Source organism: Danio rerio, chromosome 1 (assembly GCF_049306965.1).
Source record: "Danio rerio strain Tuebingen ecotype United States chromosome 1, GRCz12tu, whole genome shotgun sequence".
Lineage (NCBI taxonomy): Eukaryota > Metazoa > Chordata > Actinopteri > Cypriniformes > Danionidae > Danio > Danio rerio.
The window spans coordinates 62,500,001-62,517,080 of NC_133176.1; the positions used below are offsets into that span (position 1 = coordinate 62,500,001).

At 41.7% G+C, this 17,080-nt stretch overlaps 1 protein-coding gene across 12 annotated transcripts in view; it reads right to left on the reverse strand.

Moving 5' to 3' along the window:
* Nucleotides 1-16,181, reverse strand: part of lpar2b (lysophosphatidic acid receptor 2b) — a 23,050-nt gene extending 6,869 nt beyond the window's left edge. For 7 of the 12 annotated variants that reach the window (XR_012402485.1, XR_012402477.1, XM_073948243.1 and 4 more), the window contains exons 1-4: nucleotides 15,992-16,146; nucleotides 6,935-7,355; nucleotides 4,700-5,114; nucleotides 1,111-1,364 (exon numbers count right to left, since the gene is read on the reverse strand). Coding sequence is in view for 10 of the 12 variants with exons in the window: in XM_073948243.1 (XP_073804344.1) it covers nucleotides 1,111-1,364; nucleotides 4,700-5,114; nucleotides 6,935-7,246 (981 nt within the window). In the remaining 2 variants the exon portion in view is untranslated. 12 annotated transcript variants of the gene reach the window in all.
* Between the last annotated feature and the right edge of the window lie 899 nt (nucleotides 16,182-17,080).

Genomic DNA, 17,080 nt, shown 5'->3' on the forward strand with positions numbered 1-17,080 from the left:
GAGGTCATGTTGGTTTATAGCTAGCCACAAGGGGCGTGTCTAATAGAGGGGTGGAGTCATACTGTTTTAGGGAAGGCAGTAAGGGGCGTGTCTAATGATAAAGGGGCAGTCATGTTGGTTCATGGCTAGCCACAAGGGGCGTGTCTAATGATTGAGGGGTGGAGTCATACTGTTTTAGGGAGAGCTGTAAGAGGCGTGTCTAATGATACAGGGGTGAAGTCATACTGTTTTAGGGAGAGCTGTAAGAGGCGTGTCAAATAAAAGAGGGGTGGAGTCATACTGTTTTAGGGAGAGCTGTAAGAGGCGTGTCTAATGATAGAGGGGTGGAGTCATACTGTTTTAGGGAGAGCTGTAAGACGCGTGTCTAATAAAAGGGGTGGGGTCATACTGTTTTAGGGAGAGCTGTAAGAGGCGTGTCTAATGATAGAGGGCGGAGTCATGTTGGTTTATGGCTAGCTATAAGGGGGATATCTAATGATAGACATGCACCTGTAGCCAATCAGCATTAAGGGGCTTGTATAGTAATGATAGAGTCCTGATAGTTGATTTGATAGTCAAAGGGTGTATCTAAAGATAGAGGGGCGGAGTCATGTTTTTTGAGTAGCCATGAGGGGTGTGTCTAATGAAAGAGACTGAGTTGAGTTGGTTTATGGGTAGCCATAAGGGGCGTGTCTAATGATAGACATGTGCACCTGTAGCCAATCAGCATTGAGAGGCATGTGTATTAATTATAGAGAGGTGGAGTCCTGATAGTTGGTGTGTCTAAATATAGAGGAGCAAAGTTCTGTCGGTTAAAAGATAGCCAAAAGGGGTGTGTCTAATTAGAGGGGCGGAGTCTTGTTGGTTTTTAGATAACAAAGAGAGCCCTATCTAATGATAGAGTCCTGTTGGTTTATGGGTAGCAGTAAGGAGGCGTGTGAAGTAAATCTAGCTTATGTATAAAGGGGCGTGGCTTGTGGGGGTGTGGCCGTGGTCATCATCGCACCCTGACCGGCTGTTGTTTCCAGCACATGTCTATGGTCTGTGCTAGAGCGGGCGTTTGAGCGGCGGCCGGACGCTGTTCTGCTGCTGGCTAGTGCGTGGCGCTGTGGCGTCGCTGTCGGACAGTACCTCCTGCTCCAGGGTGTTGAAGCGCACGCCCGAGTGCTCCTCGCTCTGCTTGGACCGGCAGCACAGGCACAGGATCCGCTTGAAGGTGTCCCTCATGTCTTTGTCCCGGTACGAGTAGATGATGGGGTTCATTAAGGAGTTGCTCTCGGCCAGAACCAAGAAGAACTTCTCATAGGTCAGAACATCACAGGAGTGGCAGAGCCCGTCCAGCAGCAGCAGCACCATACCTGGAGTCCAGCACACCACGAAACAGCCTAAACACACACATACACACACAAACACCTCATATTTAATTCTATTCAACCCTTAACTTTTCTTTTTCTTGCACCAGAAATAATTATTTTTGAACCATTCCATAAATAAAAAATGTGCAAAAATCATCAGAGTGATATGGAGTGCTCTAAACCTGCCGGAACTACTTTAGCTGTGCCTTTATCTGACAATAACCAAACCCCTGAGAGTGACCATCAGCCAATCAGAGTCCAGCATTCAGCAGAGCTGCGTCGTTATAGGAGTAAACGTTTATTTAGTGCTGAACTGTGCCTTTAACATGTTTTGGCATTGAAGAGTTGCTTTCATATTGTTAATGACGTGTGTAATGATGTAGTAACTTGCTGAAGCCGTGTCAACAGCATGTCAAAACCTGTTAACTCTTCAAGGCCTGTGCTAAACATGCTCGCAACTTGTTAAAACACGACAGAAATGTGGACAAACATGTTAGCACTGCGTCTACTGAAGGATCTGTTTCTCTGGAAGTGTGTGTGTGTGTGTGTGTGCGTGTGTAAATATGAAATCAAGCTGTGTGCTTGAGTGTGTACAGTGTGTGTGAGACTGCTGTTTGACAAATGTATGACTGGTGTGTATGGAGTCTGTTGCTCATTAACATAATATGTTAATTATCTTAAGTTTGGGGGTTGCCCAAACTTTTTCGTATGAAGAGCCAAAAACTAAACATCATTGAGAGCCGTGGGCCGAAAATACAGTTGAAAGTTGACGTTTTTTATACACTGTTTAAAAAGTACAACTTTCTGTCATAACTTATAGCAATAAACACATCAGGTTAATAACACAGAGGAGTTCAGTGGCGAATACACTGGCAGAACCTGGCTTTTCTCTGCATCATCCTCTATCCGTCAGGTGACCGCAGGTACATTTTAAACTAAATTACAGCATTTAAATCTAAACATTTAATCTCGGTTAGCCGTGTTTTTTGTAGTTAAACAATAAAATAAATCTCTAAACCATCGCATCGTTCTCCTCTCAGATGGGATGGTGGGCACATCAAAGCTTATCATGGAGCATCTGTGGCCTGCGGGTCTTAGTTTGGGCATCTCTGTTATAAATAAATGAAAACAGGCTAAAGTGCTAATGAAATCACTGTAAAGCCTTTATTACTCTTACTTTATTATGTGATGCTAAGCCAAGTCAATTGCAGCCATTTTGGATGATAAATCTAATAACTAAATGTTGTGTTTTACAGTAATATTGACTAATGAGGCAGTACTGTACAGTGGCACCTGTTAATCTTTATAAATCATCTGCAATTAAATCTGCTGATTAATAAACATTAATATATCGCTTTATTACATATTAGAATATTATTACCACAACTAGAAAAACTGCTCAGCGTACGAGTCTCAGATTAAGCAGACCTGCCGGGAAACGTGTGTTCATGTGGGTCAGCGTGTGTGTGGGGGGGTGGGTTCTCTCGGCTGCAGCACTCCTGCACTTATAGATCAACAATAATGAAACTTATGCAAATGAGCTGCTGATCATGTGACTCTGAAGAGGCGTGTCCTTCAGCTGAGAGGGAGAGACAGCCAAAAAGCCAAAAAGAGATATACGTGTGTGTGTTCAGTGCATGTCTGTAAGTGTGTAGTGTTTTTGTGTGCGAGTGTGTGTGTTTGTGTCTGCATCATATGAAAAGGAAGTGCACGCAAAAAGTGGGTCAAAGTGGGTCATAGTGCAAGTGTGTGTGTGTGTGTGTGCGCGCATGTGTGTAAGCAGGCATGACGTTCAGCTGTCTGTCAGGACATGAACACACACACACACACACACACACACACACACACACACACACACACACACACACACACACACACACACACACACACACACACACACACACACACACACACACACACACACACACACACACACACACACACACACACACACACACACACACACTATCTCTATCTCTGACACAGAAAGAGAAACACGCAGGTCCGGTTAGACGAGTACAGACAGGCGCAGCTCCGCCGCCACCGTTTATCATCATCACTGTGTGTGTGTGTGTGTGTGTGTGTGTGTGTGTGTGTGTGTGTGTGTGTGTGTGTATATGTTATCTATTATTATCCACACCGCTGAGAGTCACAAAGACTCCAAGCAGCACCTTCATGTGTTTTCAGCTGTCTGAATAAGATGTTTCAACTTAAAATGAGCATAATCTGAGGCTGCGTCTCAACTCACACACTTCCCTACTGTATAGTGTGTGAAGAACAGTCTGTGAGTGAGTAGTGTCTGAAATCACAGTATTGTAGAAACAGTACGCGAGGAGTTCCCGTTTGCCCTACTACTTCCGGCAAAATTCTGAAGTGCGCATCTGATGAACGCTACGCTATCCCATAATGCACCATGAGAAAATTCAAGAATCTGAGTGAAACAAAGCCACTGACAGGGGTAGATTTACACTATATACACACACTACGTAGAACACACTTTTTGTTGTGTATTAAACTCAAACTCTACTGTAGTGCATACTCTAGTAGTAGGAGATTTCAGATATAACTGAATCTGCAGTTTATCTTCCGGCCACTGGGGGGCTGCTCCAACACTGAGCACATTTCCATTGACTTTAATGCTAAAATGTGCAACTGTACAGCAAAAAAACAAAACAAAGCATGTTACAATTTTTTCGGAGGGTGTATATAGCTAATATTACTCTTCACAACAACTGGGAGCGGGTGAATTTTTTATAACTCATCTATTTCATTTTTAATTAAGGGGGCGTGGCCACGAGAGTGATAGCAATTAAGAATTGTGAAATTTAACGATCTTCGGAGATGCGATAGAAACCTCACAGGTCCACACAGAATCTGTGCGCACATTTAGTCTGTGTTTACTTGTGTAAATGTGTGTAAATTTAAATTTATTCAGTTTTTAAACTAATTTCGTTAATATTATGGTAACATAATAATAATAATAATAATAATAATAATATTAAAACGTTTATAAAGTAATATTTCTGTCTTTTAGTAAATTTATTATTTGAGAGACTTGCTTTGTTTATCAAATAAATGGATCTAATTGGATTTGCATTGTAAACATTAAATAAAGATTACATTTTTATTATTTTATATATTAAGTTTTTAGTTATGATACTCCTAAAATCATTCCGCATAAATCCGCAGATTTTTAAAAACATTTTGGGCAGAAATAGCAAGAAATGTCTGCAGATTCTGTCCGGATATGACTCAATAATCATTTTATCTCGATTAATGTTTTTCGTAATTATTGAACGCTAAAATGGAAGCTGAATCTAGATGACCTGCACAGCCCTACGCAGCATCACTAGCGACAGTCTTACCGAGGATCATGACGACGGTCTTCATCAGGTTGACCACCGTCTCCTTGTGTTTGACCTGCGAGGTGTGCTGGCTCATGCGCTGGCTCTTGCGCCGCACGTAAATGAAGATGCGCGTGTAGACGGCCACCATCACGGTGAAGGTCAGCAGGTTGATGGCGGCCCAGAACACCAGATAGCTGCGGCTGTAGAGCGGCGCCATTGTGGAGCAGTTCCCGATGTCGCACATGCAGTTCCAGCCCATAGCGGGCACCAGACCCATGATGATGGCCACTGTCCAGATGCCCAGGATCAGCAGCACCACCCGATGGTTGGTCATCTTACTGTGCAGCTGCATGGTGAAGATGGTCTGGTGGCGCTCCAGCGCGATCGCCATCAGGTTAAAGACGGACGCCGTCAAGCTGGTGTCGATTAGACCCTGAACACCACAGAAGAAGAGCAGAGTCAACAACACTAGCATAGCATCAGCTGGTTTGTCTATAAGCTGACATTCGAGTGATACGCTTTTAAATCACTTCATAACCGAAACACATCTTTGTAGATGAAAGAGCCAGGTTCTCGGTAACCTTAAGACAAGCTCGATGCATCAGAAACGAATGTGGATTTCAATTACTTCTCGATTAATCGTCCAGCCCTAACATACAGATCGCTTTATTCTCCTGTAAATAAGGTTTAATAACAATAACCATGAAATCTCACAATTCTTAATGCTGAAGAAGAACAGGACAAAGTAAAAGACTAACAAGACCACCTCAAAACTGTAGAAATATGAGCACACTTTAAGCATCTTATGAGCAGGTCTTGCCCAGAATGCTTTGCAGGAAACAGGAAGCATGCAGCACTTCCTGTCTGTCAACCGCACTGATTTCGGCTGTGTCTGACAGGACGAACAGCAGCCCTCACTCCTCTTTATCTAGTCTTCATGGTTTTTCCTGATTTTCCAAAACAACTGAAGGAAATAAAAACTGCAGAGATCTAAAGTGTTGAAGCTCACTGGACCTACACACACTCACTGTTAATCTGCTGATGTAGGAGCGGCTCGGACCCCAGCTTTACAGTCGAACACACAGTCTGCTAAACAGAGGGTGTTATTTGACAATACTCCGTTTATTTTGTACTTCTTAAATCACAAGAAGCTTTCAGTCTTAGTCACATTTTATTCTGCTGGATGAACAGTAAACTGCACAATATAATCACAAAATTATCATTACTATCTCTAACAGCGTACGCAACACACACACACACACACACACACACACACACACACACACACACACACACACACACACACATCACAGACGTGTGTGATAAAATACATTTATTTTATGCTTTGGTCGTTCATCTAAATTTGACCAATCAGATGGGGTCATGCTATATTTAGCTCCGCCTCCATAGTAACTAATGTTCTGCTATTGGCTGGTGCAGCTCAATGCTGTAGAAAATAAACACTACTGGCAGGAGAATGACAACAGCCAATCAGAGTCAGAATATTTGCATATCAGGTCTACACTCAGCTATAGTGTTTTAAAGACTACATGTTTGTAGTTTTTTAGTCTGAATTAAAGTTATTATTATCGGAAATTAATTTTTATCGGTTTATTGCAGTATCATTACATAAATGGTTTAAAGGACACCTATTCTGCCCCCTTGTGCAAGATGTATAATGCGTCTCTGCTGTGTCTCCAGTGTGTGTGTGTGTGTGTGTGTGAGTTTGAGCTGAGCACGCAGATAATGTTCTCCAGCTCTCTGAAGCTGACCCTTTCAGGCTTTGATGCTAATTGTGGTGTTTTGGCGACTGTCGCTTTAAATGCAAATGAGATTGTGCTCTTTTTCAAAAGAGGGCGGAGCTACAGACGCTAGTGTGTCAGTCTATGTTGCTCTCTGTTCATCTAGAACTCCACATCTATAATCCTCTTAGTCTATGCTGACATCATCTTCAGCAGCTCAAACACTCTAATGGATAATGGACAGACGGCTGCTTCTCACTCAGGCCTGCTGGACATGCTAATGAGATGGAGAGATGATGGGCACTAGTGGGCGGGGCTTTCCCCCTCTGATGACACGTACAAAGGGAGAATGTCAATCCCAGTGTTTCTGCATCAAGTCTGATTAGAACAAACACAGTTCAGTACTGCTGAGCACTAGAGGCGCTGGAGATACAAACACTGACAATTTTTTTTTTGCATAATTGGTGTACTTAAACATAATAAAAATGCACACAGACACTCAGAGTCGTACCTGCCGCACGAACCACTGGTATGTGGTGAGCTTGGCGGTCCAGGGCCCGGTGTGGAACATCAGATACATGTAGGACGTCCCGGCGAACAGATCTGCCGCCGCCAGGTTCCCCAGCAGGTAATAAATGGGGTAGTGAAAGCGGCGGTTCATGAAGATGGCCGCCATCACCAGGATGTTGGTGAAGATGACAAAAACACTGACCAGCAGCCCCATACCCACCACCGCCTTCGCTTTAGTCCCCCACGTATCGCTGATGTTCTTATGGCTGATGCTGTAGAAGAAAACCACGGTCTCGTTGTTGTAGCAAACCATGGTGGAGGAGAGGCGTCTGATTGGCTGAGCTGAAGGGGTCGGTGCTTCACGTCTCAGAGGTCAGTGATTGGATATGGAGTCTCGAGTCTGCTGGATCCCTCAGTCTGATCTACAAGGAGAATATCACACGTGGATTAATCACTGCTATTGAGCTTATTTTACACTTTTAAATATCACAAGAACCCGTCCAGGTCATGTCAAGAGAAAAGACATAATTATTCGCACACGGCACACTTTTTCAGCATTAAGATATGTTTTATTATTTTAAAGGCTTAATAAATTGGTCCATATTGGCTTGAAATGTAAACATCGGCAACGGCATGATATGGAATGTTGTGCTGATATAGAAAATATATCAATATAGCATTTATCTGTGTCATAATATCACACGACTGATCAAATTTAAAAATAGTAGAACCTACAGCTTACGGGGAGTGAAATGAAAAAATAAATAAATAAAAAGTTTAGGAGTGCTGCTTTTTAAATTATGACAAAAATCCATGCAATCAATCTGGCCAATCACAGGCAGGCAAACAGCAGCTCCAGCTCATCTCAACCAATCACAGACAGGCAAACAGCAGCTCTAGTGCATCTCCGCCAATTACAGACAGGCAAACAGCAGCTCCAGATCATCTCGACCAACCACAGACAGGCAAACAGCAGCTCTAGTGCATCTCCGCCAATCACAGACAGGCAAAGAGCAGCTCCAGCTCATCTGGACCAATCACAGACAGGCAAACAGCACCTCTAGTGCATCTCGACCAATCACAGACAGGCAAAGAGCAGCTCCAGCTCATCTCGACCAATCACAGACAGGCAAACAGCAGCTCTAGTGCATCTCCGCCAATCACAGACAGGCAAAGAGCAGCTCCAGCTCATCTGGACCAATCACAGACAGGCAAACAGCACCTCTAGTGCATCTCGACCAATCACAGACAGGCAAACAGCAGCTCCAGTGCATCTCAACCAATCACAGACAGGCAAACAGCAGCTCCAGCTCATCTCGACCAATCACAGACAGGCAAACAGCAGGTCTAGTGCATCTCGACCAATCACAGACAGGCAAACAGCAGCTCCAGCTCATCTCGACCAATAACAGACAGGCAAACAGCACCTCTAGCTCATCTCGACCAATCACAGACAGGCAAACAGCAGGTCTAGTGCATCTCGACCAATCACAGACAGGCAAACAGCAGCTCCAGCTCATCTCGACCAATCACAGACAGGCAAACAGCAGCTCTAGTGCATCTCCGCCAATCACAGACAGGCAAAGAGCAGCTCCAGCTCATCTGGACCAATCACAGACAGGCAAACAGCACCTCTAGTGCATCTCGACCAATCACAGACAGGCAAAGAGCAGCTCCAGCTCATCTCGACCAATCACAGACAGGCAAACAGCAGCTCTAGTGCATCTCCGCCAATCACAGACAGGCAAAGAGCAGCTCCAGCTCATCTCGACCAATCACAGACAGGCAAACAGCAGCTATAGTGCATCTCCGCCAATCACAGACAGGCAAAGAGCAGCTATAGTGCATCTCCGCCAATCACAGACAGGCAAAGAGCAGCTCCAGCTCATCTGGACCAATCACAGACAGGCAAACAGCAGCTCCAGTGCATCTCGACCAATCACAGACAGGCAAAGAGCAGCTCCAGCTCATCTCGACCAATCACAGACAGGCAAACAGCAGCTCTAGTGCATCTCCGCCAATCACAGACAGGCAAAGAGCAGCTCCAGCTCATCTCGACCAATCACAGACAGGCAAACAGCAGCTATAGTGCATCTCCGCCAATCACAGACAGGCAAAGAGCAGCTATAGTGCATCTCCGCCAATCACAGACAGGCAAAGAGCAGCTCCAGCTCATCTGGACCAATCACAGACAGGCAAACAGCAGCTCCAGTGCATCTCAACCAATCACAGACAGGCAAACAGCAGCTCCAGCTCATCTCGACCAATCACAGACAGGCAAACAGCAGGTCTAGTGCATCTCGACCAATCACAGACAGGCAAACAGCAGCTCCAGCTCATCTCGACCAATAACAGACAGGCAAACAGCACCTCTAGCTCATCTCGACCAATCACAGACAGGCAAACAGCAGGTCTAGTGCATCTCGACCAATCACAGACAGGCAAACAGCAGCTCCAGCTCATCTCGACCAATCACAGACAGGCAAACAGCAGCTCTAGTGCATCTCGACCAATCACAGACAGGCAAACAGCAGCTCTAGTGCAACTCAACCAATCACAGCCTGACGAGCAGCTCATCTGCAAGCTGACTGGACGACCCAGCTGTTAATCACCCCGGAAATGAGATATTAGAGCAGTAACTCCACACAAACGCAGATTATCATCAGTCTTGTGTTGCAATCATGCATGAGTCGAGACAACTGCTCAAAGCCTCTGAGACAACACAACAGCAGCACAAACCAACAACACCCTCAATCTGTCTGCTATACTTCATGTTTTCATGAATAAAGATGACTATTAACAGCCACTAAAAACAAAGTTTAACAATAGTTTATGCGAATAGTCAATTATATATATATATATATATATATATATATAATTTAATTTGTCCCATTTAACTTTTTAACAATAATTCTACATATCTTCAATAAGCAGAGCTCAGACTGAACATGTGGTCTAATCTGGATATAAGTTTATTTAACGTTGAATAAAAATGCAGATTTCATTCATATTTGATCAATAATTAGACTAAAGTCATTAAATAATGAATTATTCATGCATCGAATACACTTTCTGTGCGTATAAAACCAGGTTACACAACTTTATTAAACACAAGCGCTAAAGCACAGTCACTGATGTAGAAATGCTGCCAGCTTCCTGGACTACCTTCATGACGAACAAGTTACTACAAGCTAAAACACTATAAAACACAAGCAAACAGCTGTGTGACTATTTAAAGACCGAAACAACTCTGAACAAAACTTCTGTGAATATCCTGAAAGCAAAACAATCTCATTAGAACACACTTGAAGGGTCAGTTCCCACAAAAATGACATTTACTCACGGTTTACTCTCCATTACACGGTAATAAACCTTATTTCTTCCTTCTGTTGAACAGTACACTGTGATACACTATGGAGGTCAGCAGTTACAGGCTTGCAACATTCTTCAAAATATCTCCTTCAGTGTTCAACAGAATACAGACACTCATAAAGGTTTGTAAGTGAGCAATTAAGTAAAGGATGAGTAAATAATAATGACAGAATCTGCATGTATTGCTGAACTGTCTCTTTAAGAGAGGAATACATTCACTCGTTTCCTTCAGCTTAGTCACTTATTCATCAGGGGTCGCCACAGCGGAATGAACTGACAACTATTTTAGCATGTTTTACACAGTGGATGCCCTTCCAGCTGCAACCCAGTACTGGGAAACACCCAAAAACACAGACACACTCATACACTACGGCCAGTGTAGTTGATCAGTTCCCCTATAGCGCATGTGTTTGGACTGTGGGGGAAACCGGAGCACCCGGAGGAAACCCACACCAACACGGGGAGAACATGCAAACTCCACACAGAAACACCAACTGACCCAGCCGGGACTCAAACCAGCAGCCTTCAAGCTGTGAGGCCACACTGAGGAATACAGTGGACAGTCAACTGATTTGCTTCTATGGTGTTTTCCACAATACTGATCTGTGTGTCAGTGTGTGATGGTGAGATCTGGTATTTACACCACACACACACACGCGCGCTTATTTATATACCGCAATAGACACGTCAGCTAGCTGTGACTGACAGTAGAGCAGCGCAGCTTCACCACAGTTCAGTCCTAATCAAACACAGCTCGGCTCTACTGAAGAGCAGATGCAGAGGAGCCACAGTGAACACTCGACTCGGGTTTACTTGAACAGCGCTTTCACAATCATCATCCTCCCACGATCTGGATATGAGAAAATTATGTAGCTTCAACAAAGATGAATGATATTTTTCACAACATTTGAAGCGGATCATATAAGGAATGGGTGCTGTTGAATAGTTTTAGGACATCTTTGAATCGCTGTCTATTATTAAGTATCTGTAATAAATCTACCTGTTCAGTTTGGCTTTTCAATATTACATTATTGTTATATTAGTGTTGTTGATTGCTTTATTTCTCTACATGTTCTGATAATTGTCTCTATATCTTCCTCAGGGCCGGATTAAGAACTCAGGGGCCCCTGGGCACATTGTCTTGTAAGGCCCCCTACCTGGCCGCACCCCTATAGTTGAATTAAAAAAATAAGAATAATAAATAAATTTTTTAAATATAATGAATCTATAATTTGTTGCCCACATATTCAAATAATTATATATAGTACATATGTATTTATAGTCTACAAAGATTTAACTTATTTTTCAAAGTATTGAATAAAAATACTAATAAAACTAGTATTTATAAAACTATAATATATATATATATATATATATATATATATATATATATATATATATATATATATATATATATATATATATATATATATATTAAAAATGGTATTTTAATGTATTGCTTTTACAAACTTATAAAGCATAATATTGGCATGGCATATAACACACAATGCTTCTCTAATACAGTTCTATGAATCGGAGTCTTTCATAATACACACACTTATTAATGATTTACTGTTTCTCTCCTATTTTCCCTGTATTTTCTCTACTCTTCTCGTGATGAAGACTTAAACCTAAAAGTATCCGAAATCACGCACACTATACCTCTTCTCTCACTTCTCTCCTCTTCAGGGCCATTCTCTCTCTCTCTCTCCTTTTCTGTCTGTCTCTCACACGATGAATCCAGTCCGCGCTGCGCTGGCGTTAGCCTCCTCCGCCTGGTTAACGCTAGCTACCTATTTAATGTTACCATAACGTCTTCTTCTGTACCCTCATTCTCCTGATCACGGGTCTGTTTAAAGATGGTGTGTATGGAAAATGCCTCAATAAAGATGCCTCCTCTCCTCTTTCTCTCGCGTTTTCTAAATCCACTTGTCCACTCATTTTTGATCTATGACTATAATACTAAATACTAACGTTACACTACAGTCCGCTCAGTTTAGTGCGGGTTATTACAAAACTGACGTTTCCATGCTTGACCAATTACAGCATTCTGTTTAGTTAAAGGAAGAAAGGCAATTTAAATATAATAATAATATTAATATGTAACAGCTATTTTTTTCAGAGGAAATACAGTTGTCTGAGCAATATAGTTTTTGCAGAGAGGGAGGCAGCTATAATAAGGCTAAACATTATGAAATACCCACGAGACACTTGTGACTTTATATCACATTTGCATTATTTAAAAAAAAAAAATGTTTCCTTCTTGTTAAAAATAAATATATTTCCAATCTGATAATCTGATGGTAATGGGGAGAAAAAAAAAAAGTAGCACGAGTTCAGCTGATGGTGGATTCGAACCAAGTTTATGATTAATCGCGTCAAAAGATGGTGCTGTGCGCTTTATGATGTGCGCCACTGAGCTCTTTACTCATATTGTCTCTATCAATCAGGCATCGATGGACGTAAACCCTGAATAGCTTATTCCAACTAGGTGCGCTATTTGCAATTAGCCTAAAAAGACACTCCGAAATAGTCTTTTTTTCTCCCCCCTCGCAGGGGCCCCTAGTGCGCATGGGCCCCTGGGCCATTGGTTAATCCGGCCCTGATCTTCCTCCGTCTTGGGTACAGCGCTCTGGTCAGTCTTGTGTCTGTCTCTAAATGTGCTTTATAAATATAATATAATATGAGATTCTGACGGGATGATAAGCTTGGACAAAAGTATCAGGGATTCACGGTATCTTGGTTTTGTGTTTACAGCTGTTGAATATACTCTTTATAAATGTCTGAGTAAAAAACTAAAACTTTTTCCCCTTTGAAAACTAAATATTCTATTTTTTGAAAGATTTTTAGTATTTTGCAGCAGTGAGCATGTCAGGCTGAATAACTGAAATGAGTCAATATCTTCTGCTGTCTTCATTAGTTTCAGAAACACTGATTCCTTTACAAGTTAACACTACATCTTCAGATATGTTTCTGCTGGAGATACTGCTGTCCTAAAAACAAACAAAAAAAGTAAATAAAAAATCATACTCATACCCCAGGAACGGTTTTGCAGAAAATGTTTTAAAACCTGGACTTTTCATTAATCGCTAATCGCAATGTTTGAAATCGTGATTGCGGGTGGATTTCGATTAATCGCACAGTCCTACCCTTAATACTGTTAGAGCCTTGAGAAATCAATAAAGCACGGTCTGCTTCATTTGTGTGTGTTGGTCCTAATGTAATCAATTATGCTTGTGTCTTTTTATTTCATGTGTAAACACTCCAGATCAATGTAAAATTAAGATCTCAGGAAATTATATCCAAATCAAAATTATATAAATCACAGAAACACAAACTATGGCAGTGTCAGATTAACCAATATCACACAGCCCTGTCCGGCTCACCCATGTCCAGCTAATTTAAACCAAATGGACACCAGAAACTATAAACTCTGCTGCTTAACAAAGACTAGCTGTGTTTATTTATACAGTGAAGACTACGCAGAGTTATTGAGCATACGATTATTGAATTTCTGTCTCTCAATACTGTTAGACGCCACAGAAAACCCTTCACTCAGTTCTTATATTTGTTCTGCTGTTTTCATCTGTGCTTTACTTCACTTTATTTTCTATATTTCTGTGCAATTTTATGCAGATGCGCTCATTAAAAAAATTAAAATATAAATCACACAATTAAAATGAATAGTCATCTTGTGTAATTATCCTTGTATTGCTTGAATTAGGGCTGCACCATATTGGACAAATCTGACATTGTGATATTTTGCTGTGCTGCGGTGTGAATATAATTGGATTTGATGATTTGAACAGCTCTATTTGGAAAGATCATGGATTCAGATTGACTGAGATGAGCAAGTCTTTTTCTATCCAGTGAATCTGCATCAATTACCAGCAAAAATTAATAAATGAACAGTAGACAGTATTCAAGTAGAGCAAACGAACAATCGAATGTAAAACAGCACAGACATCAGTGTAGAAATAATGTATAATACTGATAGTTAATCACTTCATTATTGAGTGATCTTTAATGAACAGTCTGATCCTGCGATGTGACACACACACTGCGATATCGATGCTCAAATGATATATTGTTCAACCCCACAACATATACTCGAGATATGTTGTCGCTAGTGTACAGGCTGGGCAGTATATAAACACAGTTAAGCTGCAGTTATACAGCGCCCTTCACTAATAATAATAAAAAACAGCGTCAAAGGAAGTTTCAACACCAACCATAAAAACCAAATCAGTCCCCAAAGCGGAGGCGTGTGAGAGACTGAGCGAGAAGCAAGAGTGTGTGTGTGTGTGTGTGTGTGTGTGAGCTCTACATACAGCATATATACAGACACACGGGAGATTTACTGATGTGGCGATTCTGAGCATCTGCAGACAGCTTTAATGTGTTTATTGTTCTGATAATCACTCAATCTTCTTTTCTACATTATTATCTTTAACTCATGAGTGCTGCTGGCTCGGTTTCCTCCACTCTGGGCTGATATTGAGACTTAATTTGTCCTCATCGTTCTCTGTGTTTCAGCAGGTGTGATGGTTTCTGCTGATGAATCTTATTTTGACTCATATTCTGCTCCATTGACTTCATTATATCACACGTGTTGACTGAAGAGCCGTGACAGCAGATCATCATACGTTACTGACTGACTGATACTGGATTACCCTGCTGCAGTTAATGACAATCTGACATTATTACTGCTGAGAAACAATATACAGACAGACACACACACACACACACACACACACACACACACACACACACACACACACACACATATATATATATATATATATATATATATATATGTGTGTGTGTGTGTGTGTGTGTGTGTGTGTGTGTGTGTATTGATGTTTTAAAGTGTTCAGTTCCCAAAATTATTCCTGATAAAGACATTTAATTATAATTTTAAACAACATTCTGTGTAGAAATGGCAAATTTCTGGCCCTGCTTAGTTTTAAATCTATTATATGTTATTTTCTTGTATTTATATATCTAAAACTCTTGGTGTTGTAATCCTCCATAATTTACATTCTCATTAATATTGTTGGTGTTTTTAAGGTCACAGGCAGCTGTTGAAGTGTTTTACTGTATAGCGTACTGTGTATGAGACCAACAATATTTCTATTTTATTTATAAGAGCAACACACTCATAAACCGGTGATAAACGCCCACAGCAGATCTCTGCAACTCCTAAAGCGAAACAACACTCAGCTGATGAGCGGCTGCGGCCGTCGTGCTTCAACCACTGCAGTGAACACAGGTAGAGAAATAAAGTCTTGAGTGTGTTCTCATTCTCAAGGCTGAGCTGTGTGAGGAAGCGCCCGGGTTATTGGTCATAGTTGTGAATTGTAAAAGTGTGTGTGAGAGTATGTGTGTGCGAGAGTGTGTATGTGTGTGTGAGAGTATGTGTGTGTGCGCGCGTATAAGTGTGTGAGTTAGTTAAGATCAGGAACAGCAGTATTCTGGGTGCGTCGCGCGAACACTCACTAAACACACCTCAACAACACACAACACACAGCAAACACACACACAACACACCGAGAAACACTCGTTGCTCCTCCGCGACTCAACTAAGAAAAGTTTAGAGTCGTAAATCTGCGGAATGCGCGCGAAACTCTGACCGCGCGCGGAACTCCTCGGTTTTCGTGTCAGGAATGAAAGCATCAGTACTCACGGTCACGGTTACGGTCTCCGGTGCTCCACGCCGCCGGTCTGCTCACTCCGCCCTCAGGGAATCGAGTCTCATGTCCGGTTTCGCTCGGTTCTTTTCGGTTCTCCGCCGCCGTGATCGCGGGAGCGCTCTACGCTGTTGCTCGTGTGCGCGCACTCACCTGTGTGCAGCTGCTGGGGGAGGGGTGTGGAGTGTGGGCGGGGCGGGGCAAACGCGCCCCTCAAGACGCCTCTGATTGGACGCAGGTGACTCGACTGTCCAATGAGCGGAGATGTTTTGTTAGTTACTTTCTTTAAATGAATTATTAATGTTGATATTATTATTGAATGTCCTCTTCGCTCCATATTTCTTTATTACCCGTTATGTCTATCTCTAGATTGTTTATTAGTGCTCTGCAGTAAATGCTGTGTAGTTACCACACTGATTTATCTTTCCTACTTTAAATGTTCAAATAATTTTTTTGTTTGTTTGTAATTTTAAACAAATATTTGTCATTGGTGGAATATTTAATAGATGTTAATAGTGTGTCACGTGATGCTTCAGTCCTCATATTCTGCATCGCCGCTGCATAGCAACAGTTTCTCTGCCCGCTGTTTCTGTTAAACTGTCAACAATATTCTGGATGAAGAGAAAGATCATGTATTTAAAATAAATATCGAAATATAAACATTTATTTACATGTTTGAACAGTTTAATGTGGTATTTATATAAACTGTTCAGTGAATATTGCTCAACAAAGTACTTTACCGTCAGGCCTCTGTGGACTGGGCTTGATGAATGACCGTGTGTCTGAGCTCATCTCACTAACTGACGACGCCATGATGACCTGCTGAAACTCCACTAATGCTCCTGTTTCTTATATTTAATGTTCATTATTGGCCTGTCATCATCACTTATATGCGCTATTCTCTTATTTTTATGCTTAAATTATTACAGAAACATTTAAATGTGGAATATTTCGATTTTATATTCTATAATTTATACTAATTATACCCTCTACAAATGTTGGTCAACAGATGGAGTGTTCTGTTGCATCAGCCCGAGGGTGTGTGTGTGTGCGTGTTTCATTCACTCATCATATATTGTTCATGA